This window comes from Perna viridis, chromosome 5 (genome assembly GCF_037379345.1).
Source record: "Perna viridis isolate PV_CMFRI_1.1 ecotype Kerala chromosome 5, ASM3737934v1, whole genome shotgun sequence".
Lineage (NCBI taxonomy): Eukaryota > Metazoa > Mollusca > Bivalvia > Mytilida > Mytilidae > Perna > Perna viridis.
Genome location: NC_142449.1, coordinates 8,267,273 through 8,290,756, shown reverse-complemented (window position 1 = coordinate 8,290,756; position 23,484 = coordinate 8,267,273). Strand labels below are relative to the sequence as shown.

Below are 23,484 nucleotides of genomic sequence, written 5' to 3'. Positions count from 1 at the left end.
ACTATCACCTAAAAACGAGTTCTCTAGAGTAGTTATTTCGAGTGACGAATTAGTTACACTCCTTGAGACGTTTAGGTTTCCTGCACGCACGATACCCAAACGCACGCTAAACGCTCACGAAACGCACGATAAACGAACGTTTCTATTGTAACATTAACAAATAATGAAGGAGGAACAAATAGAAAATGAAACTATCAAAATTATATGAATTAATAATAGCAAAAAATAACAAAATAAAAGTTTAATCATGGAAATCATCAAAGTTTACAAAAATAAACGAACGCTTGTATCGTGCGTTTAAACGAACGCAAAACGATGCGTAAACGCACGATAAACGATGCACGAGCGCTGAAATGGGAAACGTGAACGTTTCAAGAAGTGTATTACTAAAAGACTCATTGCACCTTCTGACAAAATAGAATACATAAACAAGAGCGTCAAATCTATGAATGGTCTTCCTTAAATCAAGCGAAGCATGAGTTGGGGGATGAAAAATGGCATGTAAGACTGGGGGAAATTTATTAGACACATCGCACGTACAGGAAAAAAGTTGTCTCTCCTCCCAGAATCATCAATTCCCTCCAACAGTAAGTAGTCAATATGCACTTGCAAGGTATGTAATAGACAATAACATAATCGCTCATGTACCCATTCAGGGTGCCTTTATTGTTCAAGGCAGAGGTGGTCAGTATTGTGTCACAACAGATCCCAAAGAATCACGTCAATATCCACCTACAACAACATGTTTCCATACCCTAACAGAAAACTCCGCACAGGGCTTAAACCTGTTAGAAAAAGTTCGTCCTGTGAAATTCTGAACTGATTTCTGGACATGTTTCAAAAACGTATACACCGTACATCAAAGTATACCAAAAAGTTTAAGCTTTGAGAATATGTCGTTTGTTTGTTTGTTTGTTGGGGTTTAACGCCCGAGCAGCAATATTTCAGCTATATTCAGTCGATGAACATGAAGTGGATGATAAAATGAACATGAAATGATGATGAAATGAAAAATGGGATGGGACACAAGGATAATGGGGTCGAGAAATTTTGATTGCCATTGGAAATAGGGAGAGGTGGGAAGGGTCGGGCGATTTAGCCTCCTGTGGTGGAGCCCTATGGTTCCTACTCCGGGAGAATACCACAGTAGGGTTCTTTAACGTGCGAGGAACGTGGCATCTTTCCCAACACGGTGCACTACTATGATTTGCGGTCAGGTTTTCCGTATTATAGCCTGACAACCCCAGCATGTAACACGTCAGGGGTATCCCATTCCACCACCTGGGGCACACATCCCAGTTGCTCTGTGGGCAGAGCGCCCTAGCCCCCGGCTTTAATAAGTAAACAATATTTGTCAAACATGACACATTTTATGAATAATGAATTTTATTCATCTACATGTCCCCCTTTTCATCGCATTTTTTTGTCAGGAAATTTTCAATTTAGTGTCGGATGTGGGAACAAACAATGTTATTTTTTCTCTAAGTGACAAATGTCTGTCAAAAAAGTTTTACATTTTTCACATAAAAAATATTTAATTTTGAGACAGTTAAAGGGGAAATATCTTGACGGGATGGGCTTTTTCTCTTACGTGATATGTGCAGTTTTCTTACGGGGGCATGGTAACAAAACATAAAATATTTGAAATTTACTTAAGTCTGTCAAAAATATTTATCGGATTTTAAAGCTGTTAATTTGTACTTCGTTTTGATATATATATATATTTGAAATTAATTTAGAGATAAATCCAAAATCTTTTCGGGGTGAAAAATCTTCATTGATCGACATAATTAGACCTATAACAATAATATACATGTATGAATTCCTTTCTGTTATTGGGTTAATTTGTGTTACCAAGTGACATCATGTTTTAAAAGATTAACCGAATATAAACAGTGTCAGTTAATTGTGTCTGGTGTAATTGTTTGATGTTTATTTAAGTAGGTCTGTCTTCAGTGCTATACCGTGTTTTGTCAGGTTCAGCATCATCAATTATATAAAGTCTAGAGTATTTAATTTATGGGAAAGGATATTCCGATTTCTTTCCTTGTAACATACGTGTCAGACAAGGAGAAAACTTGTCACCTATACTCTTCAATACATATCAATGATTTAGAAGATTTCTTCAAGAATCGAAACATTCATGGACTAAATTTTTTAACATAAAAAAAATTGAAGCTGAACTCTATTATTTTTAAAATCTTTTCACTATATTATATGCTGACAACACGGTGTTACTATCAGAATCAGAATCCGATTTGCAAAAACAACTTGATGCACTTTATGACTATTGCACATTGTGGAAACTTAAAATTAATGTTAGCAAAAGTAAAGTTGTTGTTTTTTTTCAAACGGCAAGATGTCTAAAAAACTAAGTTTTAAATACAATGTACAATGATGCATCTCTTGATACAGTTGATAGTTTCAATTATGTAGGAATATTGTTGTCAAGAACGGGTAGCTTTTCAAAAGCGAAAAAGTCAAACGTAGAAAAGGCAAATCGAGCCATGTACGATGTTCTACGTGAATGCAGATTACGCAACTCATTCCTGGAATGCCAGTTAGATTTATTTCACCGATATATACGACTTATTATTTTATATGGTTGCGAAGTTTGGGATATTGAACATAATACTGTTATAGAAAGAGTACATCTTAAATTGTGTAAGACCGTAATGCATGTCAAAAAGTCAATCCCAGATTTTATGGTTTACGGCAGATATCCACTGGAAATAAAAATTAAACTGAGGGTCATTAACTTTTAGCTTAAATTAGTTACTGGAAAATCTGAAAAGCTACCTGCAATTTTATTTAACTTTGCTCTTAAAAAATATGGCTATAGAATATTCTGGGTAAAAAAAGTTAAATCAGTACTGGATGTGTGTGATCTGTCCTTTGTTTGAAACAACAACACGAACATAATGAATCTTGGATATTTTTGACCAGTAAGCAAAGCCTTTTAGACCAGTTTCAACAGTCGTGGAACTCAAAAGTGAAAACCTCACCTGAGTCTCTGAATTATAGATTGTACCATGAAGATTTTGGAATTGAAAATTATTTCAGAATTTGAGATGACAAAAATATTATTACTCTTTGTAGATTTAGAACCTTGAATTATAACTTTCCCATTGAAAGTGGGCGTTGGCAAAATATAAGTAGAGAAAACAGAAAGTGTCATTTATGTAATTCGAGAGATATTGGGGATGAGTTTCATTATTTGTTTAAGTGCACATCGTTTGATAGTGACAGAAAAAATCCTTCTCGTAGAAAAAATTGTTTAAAGACCAAATATTATTAAATCTAAAGCTTTGATGAATAGATCATCACCTTCTGTTCTCAACAATTTATATAAACGTATGCGACAAATTACAAAGATGTTGTCTCTAGGATAGTTCTCTAAATTTATGTATGTAGAAATTCATTATGAATGTGACTCAATATTATTCCTTCCAATACATGTACACTAATCAACTTCTTATGAATTTTATGTATCTATGTAAATTGTATCGAATTTATTCTCTGTACTATAGTATTATGGTGTTTAAGTAATAAACTATACATAGCATCTGCACAAGATTTGTGTTTCCAAACACTACAACTACTAACACCATTTCTATGGTCACAACCTACGATGTCCTCAATACCATCGGCCTCACCACAATCTCAATTCATTTTTACAGTTGCAGTTTTTCCTTTCACCTTACCTACTTGAGCCATTAGTGATTTAGGAAACATCCTGAACTCTGTCTTTTCCAAACATGAAATCAAATGGTCTCTCATATATCTTTCTTCGTACTGAATATGAAGACCCCAGTAAAACCACTTATACAGAATTCAACCGTGTTTGTAATCGTATATAAACCACAATCAACTGAATTAGATTGTTTATGAATTTCTGGGATTTTGACGAGAAGCCGCGTATTTTGTTACATGTATGAGTAAATCTGTGATAACTGGATTTCCTGAGAAACTGTCAACTTATTAAATAAATTATCTAAAATATAAACTGATGTTACCCAATTGTGCTTGCCTGTATGGTGCATTTGTGCTGATTTGCTTGACACTTTTTCAAATTGTCTGTGCGATGACCACTTTTGTTTTTCTTTGTCAAACACTAGTGCCAGGCAAGTGCCTTAGAAACCCGATTTCTGTGGAAACTGTTTTGTTAAAATTGAATGTATGTCTTAACTTTCCTACCCAAGGTATGTTTTGTGTTAAAATGTCTGGATATGTTTTTCGTTGTAATCTAGTTTCCTCTTTTTCATATGTAGTATAAGTTAAGCATGTGGTAATTCTGGACTAACATCTATACATGTACGTGTTTCATTCGGAGTGTCATCTTCCTGGATTGTCTGTAAATTAAATTGTAACTTTTGATACTGGAGTAGATTTGCTTGTTCTCTTTCTACTGTTTTTGCTGGTAGGTGAAGATTGATAATGGTTCTTTTTTCAACAGCAAAAGTTCGTCCTGTCAAGATTTTCGCTTTATCATTCGACATTTTCCAAAAATAACTTTAAATGTTTTAAAAGCACTTTTATTCTTCTTTAGAAATCCTCTTAATTTTTGATTGCCATTAAATGAAACAAATGTTATAGCAAAAAATATATCGGAAAATGACCGTCCCGTTCCTAGACCAACCCCTCGGTGAAAATTCACTCATGAGTAACATGTTTATTCATCAGTTGTCAAATGTCAGTGCGTTCTTTGTGACCGTGTCGATCGTCTCGATTTTAGAAGAAACATGTTTTAATTTATATATAATCGTATAAATCACTGATTTAAGACTTTCAATAAAGAAAGATATCGGAAAACTACGACTTTCAGGGTTAGAAGAAGTATTTTACAAATTAATACTTGTAGAAACGTAAAAGAAAGCTGTTACAGAAAAAGGAACGACATTAAGCAAAGAAAGATACGTACAGACTGCAAGTTACAGTGCTAAAAATGCACTTCACGAATTAACATTTAAACAATTTTCTATTAACAAAGAAAGAAAATACAGAGAACAAATGAGCAATTGACAAAGTTAAAAGAAACACATGAACATATTTATGGCGGATATCCCCTTCCGTAGGTTTGAGCGTTGGGAATTTTTATCCAAGAGAGGAAATGGCCGCTTTAATAGAAAGTGACTGACCAAGCAAGGTGCGCGATTCAGGCTCTTAGGAGCCTCTAGTTTAATCAAAAATAAAAGTATACCGTACTCCGAACGTGCGCAATTCCATACATATGTATCATCATTCAATGGCGAAAAACTTTAAAAAGAGGTAAGCCGTAAAGCAATCAAAAAGTTAAGCATACAACCTCGTCGTTGCTGTAAATTAATGAAAAAAAGACGACGCTATCAGAAATGACATCCAATTTTAACAAGATAGCTAGCATCTAAATTTTGGATTTCGCCGTCTTGGTCACGGACAATTTCAAACGAAAAAGACGAAAGAAATACGCTTAGGTCCGAAAGTATAAGTTTCCCCATTAGGTACATTTACTTGAACAAATGCAAACTGAATTTTTCAGGAATTCGTCTAATTATCTGATTTGAAAATGTGTTCGAATGTTAACTGGTTCACCATTTTTCGTGGCATCTGCCTGAAAAAGGGCCGATATACTAGTGGCTGTCGACAACTCATTTATGAACGACCAGCTTTAAAATTTAGATAAAAATTGCTTTTAAATATTTAAAATCTTAAAATCGTACTACTTTAATATGTCTTTGTAGATTGAATAAGTTTGTTTGTCGCTGAACGTTCAGTCGCTAATATCTCGTGCATAATCAGGACCAGCACAAATTATGCAAAAGTTTCGATATGGGGAATGTGTCAATGAGACAACAGTCGTACCAAAATCGGTGAAAAACAAACCGCCAAAGACTGTTCATGGGCCTTCAATGAATCTCACACATCAAGAGTCAGCCTTCGACTGGTACCACCGCCCCCACCAAAACAAAACAAAACAAACACCTAAATATACCAGTACAGCGATATTGGCATTAAAGTATACCCTAAACAATAAATAAAAAAAAACAAGACAAAACAAAACAAAATCACAATTACTCAATATAAACATAGAACATGATATGAGGTACTCAATGTAAAAATATTGAACACGACAAACCGATCATAAAAATATAAAGATAAATACGGGACTATTAGCAGCTACTGGCGAGCAAGCTCAAGACCTCATATATAGCAAATCTATCACTATTATGATACCTCCTGTTTTAGGGTTTAGCAACAACTTGGATAGTGCCAGATCCAGAGGTGGTGGGGTTCAGAGGGTTGACATCTCCTTTTTATTAGAAAATTTGTCATTTTCATGTGTAAAATTGATAAAAACTGGTAAATTATGTACTAGCACCCGCTTTTTTTTTTTTTTGAAACCTCGGCTGGCACCCCTCCTTTTTCAAAGGGTCTTGATCCGGTCCTGATAGAACTGTATTTATAATTACAGGTTTATCGATGGCATTAAGTTAGACATACATTGTTTCTTATTTTGTAAAGGACTGTTTATTTACATTTTTCACGTCATGAGACTTGTAAAAATTTCTGAGACATATTAATCCGATATATTTCCAATTATATTGCTTTCCGTTTTCATAAATTAAAAAAATTGTAATGCATATTTTTGGTGTTATTCAAAATCTTAAAAATTGTCTTAATGACTTAACGAATTAAAATCATCTGTGACAACGAAATGTACAACACACGATTGTATTTTAAATTTTGCGATGTTTGTACTTTTGACAGGTCCATTATTGATCATTGCTGTAGACAATGATCTTTTGGTCTTTAATTAATAATAATCGAACGCACCCGACATGCGGATTTTTCAGGTTTTTACCATTCAGAGTCTATTGTGGTCATTTCATCCGAAATAACTGAACGAAATGTTCGTTGAACAAGCAGAACATCGTTATTCATCTTAGTTTATGTAACATATTAGTACATTTTTTTCTCACGTACATGTAGAAGAATCAGGCATCACGAGTCACGAAAATGATTTTATAGTCGTTGGTTACATCTCGAAGTCGATATTTGTCATGTTTATATTTATACCATATGTAACGTGTACTATTAATAATTTTAAATAGAGGAGAAAAACTCGAATTCTCGTGTATAGATCAAAATTGAGAACTTGGTTACTATAAATTTTCCTAAGTTTAAAGTAAGTGTACTCCTAGAAATTTTCATCTAACTCGGGGACTTTATATATTGGTGTCATCTGTTCTCGACAGCATAACAATGTTTTTTACTTGTTTGTTGAACTACTTATTAAATAGTTACTATTTTAAAGTCATTATATGAACTGATCTTTGTTTTATTTTCCCAGAAGATTGGCGAGATTGCATGTTTACATTGTGAAAAAACACATAGTAGGGTGGTGACCTATTAATGACTTCATGGGTACTACGTCTTCAGTTCTTTATAGGGATATGACTTTCTGTATGGATAGCACTAGAAACATAATTGGAATGTGGAAAAAAAGAAAATAAATAATTCAATATATTTTCATCGATATTTCATATTTTCAGGGTCAATATATTACTTCCAGTGAATGTTATAATTGATTAACTTTGATATGGCTAAAAAAATTTAATCACATAAGGTTATATTTTTTAATTTGCTGTGATATGGTGTTCCAAGCATAGGAGCAAAGATATACAAGGTTATTAGTATTATAATTCGCCAAAAAGAAATAGGCTTTTCATATTATTGCTAATCTTTATCTCTTAAAACATTGATAACGCCATGACATGTTTAATGTTTTCTGCTAAGAAATAATAAGATACGACCATTACTGCACACCATACAATTTTTTTATTGACATAGCCATGCCTATATCCTGACTGTGCATGATTGCTGAATATATGACCTACCACTTTCAATAAAATTTGTTAGCATTCTAAATGTGTGTTGGGAGAGGTGGGCGCTTGTAGTATGAAATTTTTGGGGTTTAAGAGAAAGGTGAAATAAATAAGTACTGAATTTTATTGGTATTATACATACCTTTCTATGCAACATGGCTCAGTTGAAGCTAGGAAGTGTTCAGTAGGTTAATTCTTGGAATAGGCGACACATGCGATTTCACGTTTTTATGTCATATTGCTTATGCACATCGCGGTCAAGAACTGATGACTATTGAGAACAGATGAACGCACAATACAGTAACTTTCTGATATGGGCCATTATGGGGTAGCCATTGCCTAAATCAGTGAGCACCGTGAGCTTTACAATACATGTACCATCTGTATGAAACTGGTATAAATAATAAAGGACATTACAAAGGGGTGGGGGGGTTGACCCGGATGGAAATATTTGGTTTGCAAATGCAATATTTTCATTTATATTTCAGCAGCAAGTGAAATCAATATTTTTATTTGAAAATCTGCCTTTTTAATTAATGATGCAGTTTTTTCTTGAATAACCTGAGAAAATTTTTTTTTCCAAAATTCTAACCCCATACCCATCTTTCCCCTCTCCTTCAAAATGGTTGATAACTTTAAAGCACTTCGCAATACTTTACATATTTTATCCTTTTAGGGCATCTCTAGCAACATCCTTTTCAGTTTTAAAATATGAAATTTTTGGGGTTTAAGAGAAAGGTAAAATAAATAGGTACTAAATTTTATTGGTATTATGCATACCTTTCTACACAACATGGCAAAATCAAAGCCCAGTAGAAGCTAGGAAGTGTTCAGTAGGTTAATTCTTGGAAAAGATGACCCATACGATTTCGTGTTATATGTCACATTGCCTATGCACAACTTTAAACTTTTAACTGATAACTTTAAAGCACTTCGCAATGCTTTACATATTTTATCCCTTAAGGGCATCTCTAGCAACATCCTTTTCAGTTTTGGCCTGTCAGATCAATCTGTACAGATACAGTGTGGAAAACCATTTTTTTCCCCAACTTGCCATACTGGCTAGTAAAATATTGATCTTGCTAGCCAAATAGAAATTCAACCAGCCAATTTTTTGTGTGTTTTTTTTTTGTCTGTACTATCATCTTTTTTCTCTTGGATTTGACTGTCTTCTGCTTTTCTTTTTCTTTCTTCAACTATCTTTTCATTTGTTTCTAAATTTATCAAAAACTTTTCCATTTTCGAATATTCCCTTCTGTTTTTCTAGTACTTAAGTACCAGTGCACATAAAATTCAGACACTACCAATGGTAAAGTGATTCATGGTCAAGAAAAACCCACTAAGCAAACGATGCTTTTTAGTCTACGTATGCTATACTTTCACATAACAACAACCTTTTCTGTATTCAGATTTGCACTTTTGAGAAAATCATACATTTATCTCCCACTATAAGTAACCAAATGAAGCCAAATCAAGAACAATAACTCTTGCAAAGTGCAAATTTCATGTACAATCTATATGATTTTTATCTCAAAAGCGCAACAACCAAATGAAAAACTAAGACTTGTTTCGTGATCAGTTACTGTTTATGAACAAGAAATAAAACTGAATTTGGTGGGTTTTTGACTTGCATGAATCACCCTCTGCCTGATTTTTAGAAAGACTGATACTTCAAGTACTCTATTTCTGAACTCATATTTTAAAAATAAAATTACATTTCAACAGATTCATCATTATGAAACAAGAAAATGTTTATCATTGCTTCTTGTTCATTTTTTATTTTGACAATAAACAAATAATTTAAGGTAACATATCATAAATTACCAAGATAACTTCATTTGAATACTAATTCGAGATTGGGACCGTTGCGTAGGTTTTGGCACATCCCGTTTACCGGAAAGTAAAATGGCAGATCGTGAGCAATGCTTTACATCAATAAAATTGTGCGTATCATGCCAAAATTCACTTGACATTAGATCTAAAGCTAAACTTCCTAAAATGTAGGGAACATGTTTTTAATGTATGTTTTTAAGGGATGTTTTGCTAAATAACCTGTTGGCTGGTTAACTTTCCTTGGAACTCACCAATCAAATGTCTGTTGCCAAATTGACAAGTGTAAGCTAATGAGAACTCGCCAAATTACACATATACTTGTATTTGGTAAGCTGGCAAGGGTGGTTTTCCACACTGCAGATACTGTAAATATTACAGCTTCACAGATGATGGGAATATTTTTATCATATATATTATGTATCATGTGATGTAAACAAAATTCAGACGACAGCTGCAAATTCCAAACAAGAAAATGATTGCCTTTCCTATCTTAGAAATGCTATGCTTTGATTTGGATAATGTAATAGGAATTATATTTTTTTCCAAGGTGGGTTAGGTTCTTCACAACAGCGACAGTGGAACAGTGAAGATACACATATGTATATCTTTATGTTACCCAAACTATTTAAAAATATCATATTCACTTCTTTTAATTATTAAAAAAAATATAGAAAGACTTGAAACTATCAGAAAAGATGATTTTACTTTTACTGCAACGTAATCGTAACCCATATATTTTTATTTTTTTGGTTTAAGGGAGCGATGAATTTTCTCCATATGGACAATCACTTTTTGTTACTTCCATGACATGACTTTTTTTCGTTGGTATATTGGGGAATCTCAAGGGAAATTTAGATAGTACATGTAATAACCGTAGAGCTCACACCACTTTGTGGTGCTTGCTATTATACATTCCCTGATTGACTCTATATATAATATGAATAAGGCAATGGCCTTAAGTGCAAGTGAATTCCGAAGTAAAAGTATCAGTTACCCTTTTCAATAAATTAGACTTCATGCCATTTATCATTTTGCCAAGTTCTTTTTTTTAGGAATTTTTCGTCAGTGATAAGTGGGAGATGGCAAAGGGCATTCCAAGTATTTGTAAAATTATAGGAAGAACTGCTCCGAGTTAGCTGTAGATTGCAGGCTTTTATCACAGTCCTTCCTACGAGAAGTAGCTTTTTTAGCTCACCTGGCCATAGGCCATGTGAGCTATTGCCATCATTTGGCGTCGGTCATTGTCTTCATTAACAATTCTTCAAACATCTTCTGCTCTGAAACTACCAAATGGATTTGGATGAAAATTATTATGATTGTAATTTAGAGTATGCTGCACAAAATGACCATTTCGATTTTTTGATCTGTTAAAAAACATTGCTGCCATTACTTATAATAGAACATAGGGGTCAGACAGACATATATCTCCAAAACCGTTAGGCTTAACCAAATTCTGATGGGGTAAAAGTGTTCAGAATGATAAGATATATCTGTGGTCAAATTTTGGTGAAGATCTGTTGACCCATGTTGGAGTTATTACCATTTTTGTATGTTTTTTGTTGTTTTTGGTGTTATTATTTTAAAAAATCTTCTCAAAAATTACTGTACAGATTTCAATGAAAGTTGGTATTTTTGTTTTAGGGTATCTTAAACAAAATAAGTGTTTGGATTTTTAATCTGTTAAAAAGCATGGCTGCTGTTACTAAAAATAGAACATAGGGGTCTGAGAGTAGTTTTTTGCATATATCTCCGAAACGATTAGGTTTAGCCAATATCTTTCAATTGCTGAAATGGTCCTTATTATTAGACCTACAAAAGTCTTCCAGGTGTCAAAGTTGTCAGACGACTGCATGTGAGAGTTATTGCCCTTGAGAGGTGAAAAATAGATAGAATGAAACTTTCAATGGCTGAAATGATTCTTATTATAAGGCCTACAAAAGTCTCCAGGGATCAAATTTGTCAGATGACTCCATGTAGGAGTTATTGCCCTTGAAAGGCAAAAAAAATACATTTTTTAGCAGTTTTCAGCCAATATCTTGAAAACTATAATAAAGAGGATGAAACTTTCAATTGATGAAATGATCCTTATTGATATGATAAGTCCTACCAAAGTCTTCATGGAGTCAAAATTGTCGGACAACTCCTTGTTAGAGTTATTGCCCTTCAAAGGCCAAAATTTTACAAGGTGAGCGATGCAAGCTCCTGGGAGCCTCTTGTTGAAAGATAACATTGACGTCTTTCAAACGCTTTGCCTAGCCTGCATTTTCACTATTTCTAAAGCTTTAATGTATCCCATGTAGTGTTTTACTTTGACATAAGTTTCTCAAGTGTCAATATGATGAATTTTTAGATTAATTTCTATACATTTAAGAGCGAGCTTCACTTGCTTATAATGATACCTAGCCAGATTAAACTTAATTACTGTATGTAATTTGTAGACTGACCAGAAGTGTTCTTTTTATAAATTTGATCTTTGCCAAAATATCTATACATACTTTATAATTGTGTTCAGGTTTGAATAGTAAGTGTATTAGTGTAATATAATGTCCCTGGTTTAAACTACAACCTCCAAATAGTAACATGCACTAATGTGTAGTGCGCATGGAAATATGATAACAATCACGAAAAAATTGGAATTTATTATTAATTGATTTTTAGAAAAATAATAAAAACTAATACTTGGTTAACATTTCCACATAATGAAACATTGATAGTGTTCATTGTTTTTTAAACAACAGTGGTATCAATGCGTGTTGGGCTCATATTGAGGTGTGTTAATATTGCTGATAATTGTTTCTGATAGATACAATAAGTTTTTATCTATTTTCAAGGATTTTTTTTATAGTAGATTACTATACGAAAAAATCCTTGCTATTATATAGCAACTTTTATAACTTTTAGAAGTAAATTCAGGTCAGATAGATCTCTAATAATAGACATGTTTTGCTTCAGATGCAGATAATTATGTATTGACAGTTCATGACCTAAATATATTAATAGAATTCTTAGCATTCTGTTTACCTCTAGTCTCCTTTACAATTTTTTTTGGGGCATTTTTAATTGTATTGACAGGTCATGTCACATAAGTTTACCTTTTCATTCTAGAAATGTAAATTTGTCTTATTGACATGGAGAAGGTGATTTAAAAGATGCCATTGTATTACATTGTATTAGCATGATAATAGTTATGTATATTGGCCATTGAATAATAAATAAAATATGAGCTTATGTTTATCTCAGCTCTTGGGTCGTACTTTTTAATGTTTATATAAACTGCAAAATATGGAATGTGTGGAACTGTAAGAAGCAATCTAATCACCATTCTTAAGATTGAATTTCAGAAATGTTTTCTTAGGAAATTTGATTTTGGAAGCAATATCTAAAAAAACCCTGAAAGTTTCAATGAAGATCTGAATTGTATGTATTTTTGACAGAAGAAAACCTTATATCCTGTGACAAGTAAATATTCTGCACCGTGTATTATTTCTACACAATATAAAATTTAATATCATTTTGTTAATTAAAAGAGCCATAAATCTGACAAAAGTTGTTAATTTCTGTCTAAACAGGAAAGTTTTCATTCAGAATTGTCAACTTTCCTTTCATCTGTGGCAACATCCCTTTGGCTCCTGCGTATGGAGTGTTCATATCACTCATATGTTATGCCAGAGCTTGCCGAAACTACGATGACTTTTTGTATCGCACTAGAACTCTAACAAATAGGCTTCTGGAACAGGGTTATGTTGCTACAAGATTGAAGTCATCACTACAGAAGTTTTATGGTCGTCATCATTAACTCATGGATCGTTATGGTGTATCCATCAGCACCATGAAAACTGATTTATTCAGCGGGTCATATTTTTCCTTTCCTCGTTCGTCTACCCCGGACTTGACTTTTTATGAGCAACTCGGAGGGTGTTTCTTGAAAAGCAGAGGATGCTTACCCTACCGGTGCACCTGGTCCATGCTCCCAGTTTTTAGTGGAGTCCGAGTTGCTCATTTACTTTTGTTACTTTGTATGTATGATTTTAGATACTTTATGTTCTTTGTTGTGTATGTCTGTTTTCCAAGACTGGTCTTTGTCCCTGGATTAAATTCTTTTGATTACCGCTATAACCTTGGTCCCCTTGATTACTCTTTTATGACCAGTAAATAATCAATGAGAAGCAATTGGGGTTATCTGGTGATGATTGACAAGTAGAAAATGGATTGTCAAATTGGATATATCACAATTTTATGGACGGACAATCATTTGTTTAATAATGAATAATTTCTAATGCACAAATTGATAAGACAAATACTGTCAATTTAACAGGTCTAAATTGTGTTAGAACATGTATTGGACAGTGGACAGGTGTGGGGATACCAGTGTCTGTGATCGAATTTAAGGGGAAGTACTTGCTAAATGCAAGTTGAAATTCAATTTGCTAGTAGAAAATATTTCCACTTGCTAAAATTTGTAAGTGGAACTCTGTAGGTAATATAGGTAAAGTCCAGAAATAACCCGAAAACCTTAAATTTAGTGAGTGTAAATTTTCAGTACTTGCCAATTTTAGCTGGTGGAAACATTTCTGAAATTCAATCCCTCAGGTTTTAGTTAAAGGGACAGGAATCGGTGTTTGAATGGGGTGGGTAACGGTGGTGGAAGGGTGGTTGAAGGGGTGGCAGACAGGGAGTGAAATATACAGAAAGTGGGGATTATGGTTGGGAACCATAACTGGTGGTAAAAGGAAAGGAATGAAGTACCCCTTGTGCACCCCTTCACATATGTAAACAATTATTAAATTACACGTTTGTTTATCAAATTGTCAGTTACCTCCCTTAAATTTTCAATTTTTGTATATTTACAACTGTACAGTATATTTGCCAAAAGTTGAGTTTGCAATAGTTCTTGATTATACTTTCTTTGAATATGTGATTTGGGAAATTTAGTAGCGGCAGTCTTCTTCATTTATTACATTTCCTAAAACACTACCTCATGGTAGGCATTATATGTATTGAAACAGACATCCAAGTTCATTTAATGTATAGAAACATTATCTAACATTTGGTTTCTGACTTAAGGGGATAAGTTATGTTATATGTCTCCAAGCATTAAGAAATGCTTTGGATACAAAATTGAGGTGGAGAAAATATGGAAGTAAATGCGAAAATGGCAACAAAGACATACAATAGGAAAAACTACATTGCAGAAAGGTTTGAGAAAGGTTTCCTTCCCGGTGCCTTGCCCTTTTCAATTTCTAGCTGGAGCACTGCATCAGTTAATTGACTTTTCATGCTTTGTTTAATATCGACAAATATTTCAGACAAGTTATGAAGATAGGTTTGCAGCTTAATTTGGAAATTTTCTTCATTTACAAAACTACAATGCAAATAGTTTAAGTACTATATTTGCGGTGCTGACAGCTTTTGCACTCAAAGGTTTGCTGGCAAAATGAGACCTACTTATAATAGACACATGGAAACTCCATGGCTCAAATCGCAGTTATAAATGTTGGAAATACATCCTATGTTCATGTGGTTGAAAAAACTATCATCTGCTTTGAGTACATATATATGTAGCCCTATGAACCATGTTGGAGGTTGGAGAAATTCACACTGATGTAGTTAGTATTGTATGTTCTGTTCAGTATCTCAGAGTTCATGAAAAATTTGTTCTGCTGTAGGTCATAGGACTGACAAAGGCTAATGTTTTGTCAGTCCCACTGAAAATTTGCTGGTCCGATGTAATCAGACTTCACAAAATCTTTTTAACCACTGTCAGTCATGGGACCAGCACAAGAGGTTGAAATGCTGGTCCTACCCAAATTTTACCTGTCAGGACCGGCAGGACTGGTGGTTTTAGAAGGCAATAAAACAGCTTATTAAAATAAAAAATGGGATCAAACAACAGAGTGGAGAAATGATATTATCTATATTATTATATGATGTTATGTAATAATTTGCATTTTTTTTCTTTTTTCATAAAGAAGACCATATAAATATGGCTGACTATAACCAAATTTTGTTTAATGAAGCTAGATGTCTCTTATTCAAAGATGATGAAGAACATAAGAAACCAATTCCTAATGGAGCCAGGGCTACCTTCCAAATGTTTGTGTTTCCTGGTGGACCAAGAAACCACTTTGATGAAGTTTATCCAGGGATATTTATAGGAGACAAGTACGGTTGTTTAGTTATGGTCTTACGTGATCTGAAGTGTTTGACACTTGTGAAAATTTTAGATATGCCTTGAATGCATCAAATTCTACTTCGATTCAGTATGAAATAAATGCTTAGACAAAGAAAAGAAAAAAATGAATAGTCTTGTTTCCTGCTACCAACAAAAAAAAATAGGGTAGGTAGGTAGGGAAATTATTTTATTTATCAGAAATGACCTGGACTTTAACAGCGTCTGAACCAAAATTGCCATAAAATGTTTAGGATGGGCACAAAAAATAGGGAAAGCAGGGTAGCAGGATTTTGTTTTACACTGTTACAATTGTACTTATTATGAATTTATTGTCTTCCATGGACTGCTAGAATTTGTGGTCAAATTTTCATGTTACCATAATCTGTTGCGCCATTGTTGGACAGTTTTTTTCATTATTTTTTTTGTTATTTCTATAAAACTCTTCTCCTCTGAAGCACTGGCCCAATCAGGGCCAAACTTGGTATGAATGTTTCTTAGGGCATTGTGCATAAAAATGGTGTCGGGATTTTTGATCCTTCAAAAAACATAGCTGCCGTTACACTAATAGAACATACATTGTGGGAGTCAGACTGAAATTTTTTGCATATATGTCCAAAACTGTTAGGTTTAGCAAATTTTTGTTGGGGTTGAAGTGTTCAGCGTGACAATATCTATCTATGATCAAATTTTAGTGTAAATTTGTTCAGCCGTGATGGAGTTATTGCCCTTTTTCAACATTTTTTTTCTTTTTAGTTTTATTTCTTTTAAATTCTTCTCCTCTAAAACAACTGGACCTGTTAGAATTAAACTTGATATGAATATTTCTTAGGATATTGTGTTGTTAATAAAAATAGAACATAAGGGTCAGTCAGAAGTCTCCAAAATCATTAGGTTTAGCCAAATCCTGACATGGCTAACTCTGGTCAAATTTTTGTGTTAATCTTTTGTGTCATGTTGGAGTTATTGCCCCTTTTCAATGTTTTTTTTTCACTCTTTTTAATGTTATTTCTTTTTCTCCTCAGAACCTCTGGACAGAATTCAATGAAAATTGAAACGTTTGTTCCTTTGATATGAGCATTAGGAATTTTCATCCAAGAAAAAACATGGCCACTTTTATAATAATAGAATGCTGGTTGAGCACTTCAGGCTCTTTGGAGCCTCTAGTTTGGAATTAGGGACAAACAACTGATAAAAGTATTTTATATAACACAAGTTTAAGAGTATGGATATTTATGATATTGCACCATCATGTTCTAAAGCACAAAGTTCAGACTGTCATGAATTTTTGAGTTTATGATCTGGACTTCTCAGGAATTTAAAAGGATTGAAAAGGGGTTTCCAAACAATAGCATGAGTAAAATGCATGGATCTCTTTGAAATTTATCAAAGGTTCCTTACCCCAATATGAAGATTATTATGGATATTTTAGTAATACATGTACATATGTAACAGTTAAGGAACAAGGGTTATTACAGATAAAAAAAACTTATCCAATAATGCAGTTTAAGGTCATAGTATTAACCTTGTTGTCAATAAACAAGTAATATCCTTATAAATCTCATATTTTATGTTTTAGAGAAATTGCTTCTGATAAAGACAAATTAAAAAAAGCAGGTGTGACACATGTGCTGAACTGTGCCCAAGGAACAAAATTCAATCAGATAGACACATCTGTTGGCTTCTTTAAGACAGCTGGAATAGACTTTCATGGCATTAAAGCAAATGATATATCTACTTACAAGATTGCTCCTGAATTTCCTAAAGCTGCAGATTTCATAGAAAGTGCATTACATACAGAAGGTATTTAGGATTTATGAGTCATATAAAAATATGTGTATTTACATTGTTAATCTGGAGCAATTTTTTTAAATGAAGGAAGGTTAAATGTTTAAATGGAATTGTTTTTAGACTTAAAAAATGTTGATACTGTAAAAATTCTAAGGGAAAAAACTTATTTTGCATTTGCTTTTCAATTAATTCAATAAATCAAAACAATCAATCCGACATACAAATTTCACTCTCTCCATATTGTCTGTTTTTTTACAGGAAATAAAGTGTATGTTCATTGTCACCAAGGTATTAGCAGGTCAGCAACCATTGTGTTAGCATTTCTCATGCTAAAAAGAGGAATGAAGTTAATAGAAGCTCTTACAGTGGTAAGAAGCAAGAGAAAGGTTCATCCAAATGATGGTTTTTTAAAGCAGCTGTGCATCTTAAACAGAGAACTGTATGAATCATCTGATTAACTTTGGTGGTGGTTATTTCACATAATCAATAATCATGTGCCAACATAGTTCTAGTATATTATAAACAAAAAACTGTGTGGACAATCTTAATTTCACTCATGTTGATATAATATCAGTTATTAGCAATGATAAATATTTTGTGACAGGTTTCTAATGGTGAATAATTTTTGACAAATAGACAGATATTCACCTCTTTTATTCTCAGGACATGATGAGATTTCAGATTCATGTTATTTCGTCTGTTTTTATTTACTTTGCTCAGAGTATGATTTATTATTGGTATGCTGTCAATTTTTTTCTTTTCAGATAGAGAGAAAAGAGATAACCAATGTTACCCACCTATTACATATAGTTGTTTTCATACCCATTATTGTCAATATTATTCTGAGATCTTTATTCTCACTAAAACAGACGAGCATATTCCTGTTTTTATCTATGTGAGATAAAACATGCGATGTTTGTGAAGTCACGATAAAACCTTTAATGACGTCTCATGAATTCTATGGGCAAGCAGAGCATTTTAATAATTGGCGTAATTAATAATCATAAAATAAACTCTAAAAGTGAGAATAAGAATCAAACGCCGCTAGAAAATGCAAAACTAGGAAATCTTAGACACCCTTGGGTAAAGCCTGGCTAGAGAAGTTGAAGTCTTAGACACCTTCAGGTAAAGCCTGGCTAGAGAAGTTGAAATCTTAGACACCCTCAGGTAAAGTCTGGCTAGAGAAGTTGAAATCTTACCCTTGAATGTCTGAGAATCCTCAGTGGTGTTAGAGTTTTAATGTCTCTACTACTGGCTATTAATTGTCGTACAAATGAATTTTGTTTTTTAAACAATGAGATCTTGCCTGCAAGAATGTGTGGTAATCAATTGAGGTATCTATTTATATTGGGAGTCAGGGTTAAGGTGGATCCTGAAATTTTGGTAAGTGGGTTCCTGGCCATTACTGGTCAGTTTTTGCCAATATTGGATCTCCCAATGGGATTGCTATTTTTCAGTGATTTATATTAATCTTATCTCCCTCTGAAAATTGATATTTTTGAGGTTGCATATACTGTACTGTTATTTCATAGTGTTAATTTTTTATTATAGTATTTTCTGTGATATTCTCTGATGTAAAATGTTATATTGTTTGGTGTTCATTTTTCCTTTTTGATGGACCCTATTACTATTTTCAGAGGTTAAGAACAAATCAAAAGATTACTTAGGCAATATCTGCAATGTATGAATCTTTCTTTAATAGAAGAAATGGCAGTATACCTTTTGATAATTATTTACAACTTATGATGACTGTGATAGAACTTTTTTAGTGAATTTGTTTGGTTTATACAAATTGTCTATAGATATTATGAAATTAAAGACCATATTATTCTTTTAGACTCATCTATTTTCCCTTCAGCTTAATTCTAAAACAACGCCAACATATTGCCAGATAACTTTCTGTCCCACACATTTGAACTTTTAAGGAGATTAATCATCCACTAATCTGGCATGTGATATAATTTGTTGGCAGAGGACGCTTACCCTACATGTGCACTTGGTCCACGTTCCCAGTTTTTAGTGGAGTGAGTTTCTCATTTACTTTTGTTACTTTGTATGTATGATTTTGGTTGTTTTATGTTTTTTGTTGTGTTTGTCTGTTTTCCATGTCTGGTCTTTGTCCCTGGATTACATTCTTTTGATTTCCACTAGAATGTTGGTTCCCTTGATTATTCCTTGGCATTCATTATCCTTTTCAATTCACTTTTGAGGGTGTCTATTTGCATCTTATAACTTAGGTATGAAATTCCAGAGAAAATCGATAGGTCATTAAGTAGGACAAATTCAAGATCTTGTTTCTGTGATTGTCCAATAAAAAATACATTACAAAATATGTAGTTGCACTAGTTGTTGTGCTATGCATAACCCCAGTTACTACTTGTACAGGAAGTTGATATCAGGGAGCAACCACACTAAATTGGAAATCAATCTATCCATTGAGAGGTGATATAATTACCAAAAATATACTCCAATATACCACCCACTCGTTGACTTGGGTATAACATACATGGTAGGAGTCAATTCCATTTCCAGATTTATTTCAACGTCTAAAACACATTTCAGTTGTGCTAATAGAATCTGGTTTTATAGGTAAACTATAATAAACATTAAGAGCTTGTTTTTCACCTGCATTACCAGTGGGGAAAGGTTAAATAGCTGCTGGTCATACTTAGGATTACCTACTTTGTGCCATTTATGAAGAATGTATTATTCAAAATTTGCACATTGTCTATAAATACATATTAAAGATGTACTGCTCCTATTATAAGGAAATTTGCAGCTACTTTCCTGCATTTTCGGCATGTTGAAATAAGCCATTTTTAGTCACTTTATGTTATGTACTGTACTTACTTTATAATATGTAAGTGTAAAATGAATAGTATTAAAACTTTGCAGAGGGTTGATATACAAATTGAAGATGTGCACCTTTGACAATGAGAAATTTGACAAATTTTACCAGTTGAACTTACTTGGTTTTACTTTATGTAACATTACAGTGTTCATGCATTCATGTATACTAGTATTCAAAATAAGTGCTGGCAAATAGTTGATGGTAACAGTTCTAGACATGTCATGGGTCTTTACAGGAGCTTTAACCAGATGAATTGCAGTAAAATGTCTCCTATTTCCAGTTTTGCTAAACAACTATCACTACATTGTGTGTGACCATTATCAAAAGGACCTGTTAAGACTAGTAATACTGTAAGCTTGAAAAAAAATATCTCTTGCATCAAGTAGATTTATTTCATATTAAACCATTGTGTAGAATTGCCTCCCTTAACAGGCATCACACAATAATTATCTTCTTTCTTGCTCATCACCATATGATGCCTCAACTTCCAATGAAATTTTCATCAAAATCCATTTAACCACACGAGGAGTTGTACAGTCAACTTTAAATATGTGATTACCTACTTTAAAGATGTCCAACAAAAATGTCCTTCTTTAGGCATATCTACCTACGAAACCTAACAGTCCAGTGAAGTTCCCTCAAAATCTGCCTAGTGGTTTACAAGCACTTACAATATGTGTAGACAGACTAAGTAACTCCTATATACTCCACACAACAGATATTCAAAATTAAAATCCTAACCGTAAATAAACAAGAGGCTCCCAGAAGCCTGAATCGCTCACCTTGTTAAATTTTGTCTCTTAATGGCAATAAATTTATCAAGAAGTTGTCTAAGAATTTTGACTCAAGAAGACTTTGGTAGGACTTATAAGGACCATTACATGGCTTAACAGATTAAATGAAATTTTGACCACAGATCTCATTATGCTGAACACTTTTACCCTATGTCAGAATTTGGCTAAACCTGATGGTTTTGGAGATATATGCGAAAAACTACATTCTGACTCCTATGTTCTATTTTTAGTAATGGCAGCCATGTTTTTGAGGGATAAAAAAATTCAAAAATAAATTTTGTGCAATATCTTCTAAATGGCTTGACAAGATTAAAATGAAAATTTGACCACAGATAGATCTCATCATGCTGAACACTTTTACCTGATCAGAATTTGGCTAAACATAATGATTTTTGAGATATATGCGAAAAACTACTGCCTGACCCCTGTGTTCTATTTTTAGTAATGGCCGCCATGTTTTTTTGACTGATCAAAAATCTAAAACAAGTTTTGTGATACACCAAGAAATATTCATACCAAGTTTGATTCCAATTGGTCAAGTAGGGTCAGAGGAGAAGATTTTTGAAAGAAATATTAAAAATAGCAAAAAAACATAGAAAAAGGGAAATAACTCCTAAACACCTTGACAGATTAAAACGAAAATTTGACCACAGATAGATCTCATCATGCTGAACACTTTTACCCTGTCAGAATTTGGCTGAAGCTAACTAACGGTTTTTGAGATATATGTGAAAAACTACAGTCTGACTCCTATATTTTACTTTTAGTAATGGCTGCCACGTTTTTTGACAGATCAAAAATCTAAACACATCTTTTGCGCAAGATACCCTAAGGAACATATGTGCAAAGTTTCATATAATTCCGCTCAGCAATTTCAGAGGAGAAGATTTTTGAAAACGACAACGGACGCCAAGTGATGGCAAAAGCTCACATGGCCTTCGGCCAGGTGCGCTAAAAATATAGCTTGAACATCCAACAGGTTTTGAAGAAAGAAAACACCAACTGCTAAGCTTATATTTTTTATTTTGTAATTTGGCAATACTTGACCAAACGATCTTTCCTTCTCTAAAATAGAACTGCAATACATATGTAGTCTGGTATTATTTGACCAAAACTAAAGATCTTCTGGTTTCTATATACATGTATAACTGTATCAGATTATTATACATTACAACTATATCAGAAACCATTTCTTAGGAAATTCTATTAATAAAGAATAACTTTTCAGACGATGAAGTATAAAACCTGTTACTGTGAATTAAGACATAATAATACATTTTGTATTTATGCTCTTTTTACTAGCTATAATGTAAAGGTATGTTATAGCAGAAATTTCCCAGGTATTCAATGTTACCAACTTTTTCATTACAGATTTACAAAAAAAATATATATTTTTTTATGACTTAATGTAAAGAATAAATATTGTAATAAAGACAAATGATAACAGAAAAACATAGGATATATTCAAAAAACAAAATTTATGAATTGGAAGTTATAAAGGAATAATTGTTTCCAGTTCAATTGTTACCACAGGATTTCTTACTATACATTCAAATTATATATGAAGTATAAAGTACCAGTATCATGTGACTATCAAAGAAATAAACATCAAGTCCTCAAAACATATTTTCATAAAAATAAATACATGTATTGTGAAAGTTTATTGCCAGATTGACAAAGTAAGGTTTCATTACTTACCTTTATTTGGATCAAAATTGAGTCTTCAATGAACTTTCATATTTCAAATACAATTCATGTATTTTTTTGTGGTTACCAATTCAAAAACCTTCTATAATCATTACTTATTTCAAATTTAAAAAAAATAAAACAATTTATTTAATACAATAAGTTCTAAAGGAGATAAAATAACATTTGTGATTGTCAAATTCAGTAAATTCTCCTATAAACTACAAACAGGATTTCTTTTTTTTCCATTCTTGTGAGGTATCTGTAGAGTAAAATAACATAAAAAGATAATATGTCAAAGGAATGAAAAAGGTATCCAATGTTATAAATTGTGATGTGAATCTTTGGTTCCTTCATCTAATTATAAAACCGCACAATGCATTTCTGTGGGCACATTACATTTCAGCATTTTTTCAAAGATGCGGTTTTACATTTTAAATTTTACATGTAATTCACCAGTATCATAAATTGATCTTCTTAAACAATAACAAAATG

The 23,484-nt window shown here is 32.9% G+C and overlaps 1 protein-coding gene across 6 annotated transcripts; it reads left to right on the top strand.

Annotated features, from left to right (window-relative positions):
- The first annotated feature begins 6,812 nt into the window (after positions 1–6,812).
- On the top strand, positions 6,813–19,489 carry LOC148615832 (dual specificity protein phosphatase 3-like). 6 transcript variants are annotated; one of them, XM_088582486.1, is made up of 4 exons: positions 6,813–6,833; positions 15,668–15,860; positions 17,447–17,670; positions 17,917–19,489. In XM_088582486.1, exons 2-4 carry the CDS (start codon positions 15,682–15,684, stop codon positions 18,114–18,116), a joined length of 603 nt encoding a protein of 200 aa, XP_088438612.1. In that variant the 5' UTR covers positions 6,813–6,833; positions 15,668–15,681; the 3' UTR covers positions 18,117–19,489. The 6 variants fall into 6 exon arrangements, with proteins under 6 accessions (XP_088438612.1, XP_088438609.1, XP_088438607.1 ...); XM_088582483.1 differs by having other exon boundaries at positions 6,823–6,889; XM_088582481.1 differs by having other exon boundaries at positions 6,833–6,931.
- Positions 19,490–23,484: the final 3,995 nt, after the last annotated feature.

Bases quoted from the DNA above. Each gene is read 5' to 3' on its own strand.
- LOC148615832 (XM_088582486.1), top strand. From the start codon at position 15,682: ATGGCTGACTATAACCAAATTTTGTTTAATGAAGCTAGATGTCTCTTA. The intron at 15,861-17,446 runs GTACGGTTGTTT...TTTATGTTTTAG, and splicing joins GGGATATTTATAGGAGACAA to AGAAATTGCTTCTGATAAAG. The intron at 17,671-17,916 runs GTATTTAGGATT...GTTTTTTTACAG, and splicing joins AAGTGCATTACATACAGAAG to GAAATAAAGTGTATGTTCAT.